Source organism: Arachis ipaensis, chromosome B8 (assembly GCF_059453495.1).
Source record: "Arachis ipaensis isolate K30076 ecotype BB chromosome B8, ASM5945349v1, whole genome shotgun sequence".
NCBI lineage: Eukaryota > Viridiplantae > Streptophyta > Magnoliopsida > Fabales > Fabaceae > Arachis > Arachis ipaensis.
In genome coordinates this window covers 16,200,636-16,204,298 of record NC_142443.1, presented here as the reverse complement: position 1 = coordinate 16,204,298, position 3,663 = coordinate 16,200,636, and the positions used below count along the sequence as shown (strand labels likewise).

The 3,663-nt window shown below is 26.3% G+C and overlaps 1 protein-coding gene across 1 annotated transcript; it reads right to left on the bottom strand.

Annotated features, from left to right (window-relative positions):
- Positions 1-803: 803 nt before the first annotated feature.
- LOC148547314 (conglutin) lies at positions 804-1,514 on the bottom strand. Its single transcript, XM_088496367.1, has one exon. It carries the CDS (start codon positions 1,468-1,470, stop codon positions 1,033-1,035), a length of 438 nt encoding a protein of 145 aa, XP_088352493.1. The 5' UTR covers positions 1,471-1,514; the 3' UTR covers positions 804-1,032.
- Positions 1,515-3,663: the final 2,149 nt, after the last annotated feature.

Here is a 3,663-nt window from a genome sequence, read left to right as displayed (position 1 = left end):
TTTGATTTCCATTAGTGTAATATTATTTTGCTTACAAGAAAAGAAATTTATAAATAGAATTAAGAATAGAATTTGTCTATCTGTTCACTAAAGAAAAATGCAATGTAATGAATTATATAATTAGATTTAGTTCATTAATAGAAATAAATTTAAATATTAAATATTATTAAAATAATATATATATATATATATATATATATATATATATATATATATATATATTCGAAATTGTAATAATAAGAGTGAATATGTGTAAATTATGAAATGTCTATCTAGACATCTGATCTCTTCTTCTTCCTTAATCATTCTCTTTTCTATCTATTTCTTTTTCTCTTATATTCTTATTTCTCTTATTACAGTAAATCAATTTTCAATACCATTACAGTCCCTCGCCTACAACAGTCTAATCTCTGCTTAATAACCTAACTATATTTTCTTTTAATGATATCATTGTCCGTCTAATCTCTGCTTAATAAGCTAACTACATTTTCTTTTAATGGTATCATTGTCCGGATCAGCTTTATTACAAATATAAATTAACCGTATAACTATTTATATACGCAGTTCTGTTTATGGTAATATTAGAAAACAAAAAATAATCTACCTAAATAATTTAAATATGTCTTATTTAATATTTATTTATTATAAAATGTATTAAATAAAACTAAAAATAATAATTTTTAATCATTTTTTATTAATATTTTTTGTTTACTAAATATTTTTGTTCTGTTTAAATGTCATAGTATCAAAAAATTTATTTAAAAAAAATTAGAAGAGTTTGATTTTCATTAATGTCAAAGAAATTAAAACATAATATACTTGAAGATCTTTTATTTCATGGTGGTTAAAACTTTGCAGTAGCAAAACATAGGTAAAGCCATAAGAGCACACCGAAGGTGCTCATATAACCTTACCTATCACCACATTCATACAGTGATGATATTTATTATTAACGAAACAAGCATACATAATAGCTCATAATATAAGCTACTTCCTACTAGTTTGTTTTGGCACAGATTATTATTTTTGAGTCTAGCATCTGCCGCCACTCACGTCCAAATCGCAACGCTGTGGTGCCCTAAAGTTACACTGTTGGGGCAAGTTCATGAGCTCTCTCTTGAACTGCTGCACCATTTGCCTGTCCTGCAACCTATCGCACTGGTTCTCCATTATCTGCTGCAATGCCTCGCACATGCATCTCTGTGTGTTCTCCATCTCGTTCAGCTCATCGCAGCACCTCTGTTGCTGGTCGGAGGATCGAGTACTCCTAATATCGTAGGAGTCGTACTGCTCTTGCTCGCCCATGATCCTCTGCATTATGTGCTGCTCGCAGGGCTTGAGGTTAACCCTGTCTACCTGCCTCTCGCAGCTTGATGAGTCCCCCTGTCTCCCCCTCTCGCGCCTCATTGCGGAGGCGTGTGCCACCAGGACGAGGGCAAGGAGAGCTACCAGGATGGTGGACTTGGCCATGGTGGTGGTGGAATGTGATGATGCTTGAGGAGTAGTGTTTTAGTTGTGTGTGACTTTTTTATGAGTAGTGTTGATGGTGGCAGCAGGGGTATTTATAGGGGAAACAGGGCTTAGTATGTGAGGTACGTGTAAAGGGAATGGAGGGTGGTGTGGCTTTGTTTGCTTCATTCATTGCTTTTGTGCTTCCACGTTACATTTTCATGCATGCAAATACTCCAAGATTCCCATTTGTTTTTCCTTAATCAGCATGTCAGGCTTTGCTGTAGTAATTATTATTATGTGCTATATGATCAATGAAGATGATGATGTTCAATGCACCTTCAGTAAACACAGATATTTACAACAGCCAATTTCTTCCATCGGGATCTTATGGTGCCTAAAAATTTGATATCTTCTGAAAAAAAAAATTGATATTTATTTTAAAAGTATATAAATTAGTAAATTTTAAATATTTAAAATTTATTATAAAAAATAAAGTAGACAAAATTTAAACATTAAATAATAAGTATATAGAATTAGCCTTACTTCAATATATTAATCGTCTATTTTGTTTTCAAAACTTATTTATTTTTTATTGAGTAAATATTCTTTTTGTTCTTTAAATATTTGCTTGAACGATAAATAATTTTTTCAAATTTAAAATTTTTTAATCAATCTCTTATCTAAATAATTAAATAATTAGTTTAAATAATTTTTTATATTGATTTAAGCAGTTATTGATACATTAACAGGTCAAAATTTATAAAAATTATTTAGATTAGTTATTTAAATAATTAAAAATTAATTTAAAATTTTGAAATTATAAAAAATATTTTATTATTCAAATAAATTATCAAAAATCAAAATAAATATTTATTATTTTATTTTTTTTTAAATTGGCGTTGACTCTTTTATTTTTCACAAATTTGACAACCCACTCGCTAAAAGCACACATGTATGTAAAACAAAAATTGTAATTGATTAATTAAAACAAAATGTCCATGGCCCATTAAAGAGACATCTTCAACTTCTCTCTTCTTTCCTATTTTTATGTCTTAAACGATAATATTAAAAAAATAAAAAAACAATCAAATTTTATTTTATTTTATTAATTATTATAATAATTAGTCATCAAAAAAATTATTATAATAATTAATAAATATTAAATAAGATAAAATTTTATTATTTTTTTAACGATTTTTTTTATTATCAAATATTTTCTCAAGTAAAATCCCAACAATACGAAATGAGTAATTAATCAATCCATGACATGCTCCAGCTACTGATTTGTTAATAAATGATGATAGCTTATTCTGTTTATGAGTTTTTTTTTTTTTTTTACTAAAGATAAAAGACTCGAACCCGTAACCTCTTAATTGAGTATGAAAAGACTATGTCATTTGAGTTATAACTCATTGGCTATTCTGTTTATGAGTTATTATTAATAGAAGGAAAAAACTACATCATCCGTTATATTCCTTAACACCATCAAATATTGATGCCACCATCTCCATGCTGCTACCGGAAAAATCGTTTCCCTTCTCGCCAGAAATGCATGAAATTGCCACTAACAATCCTGGATTAATAGTTATATTATAATATGTTCTTTTAAGTAAATTTCTTTTGGATTTATTTAAATTTTTTGTATAAATATTTTTTATTTATTTTATGCTTTAATTTTTTATTCAAAAGAATTAAATTTTAATTTTTAATTATAAAATATCTGATAATATATTATAAATTTTTTTAATATTTTATTAATAAAAAATATATATAAATAATTATATTTATAATACCGAAATTAACCACTGTACCCTTTTTTTTCAATTGAAAGGACTATTTTATCCGGTAAAAATTCTAAATTTACTGTCACTAATTCAGCCTTAATACAGTCAAGCGAAATTTAAAATACCAATTGGTAAAGTATTAAAATAACGGTATTGAATAACAGTTCTGCTAAGGAACTAATTAGAAAAATAGTTAATTAAAATCAACTAATTAAAAATTAAAAAAAATTATAAAAAAAAATTTATTATTCTAATTTTTTGAATTTTAAAATTAGAAATTCAAAAATTAGTGAATTTTGGCATACTCTCTCAGTTTTAAAAAGTAACTTATCTCTTTTTTTTTTAATCAAAAATAGAGAAATTTAAACTATAAAAAAATTATGTCATTTGAGCTGTAACTCATTTGTAACTTATTTCTTATTACATG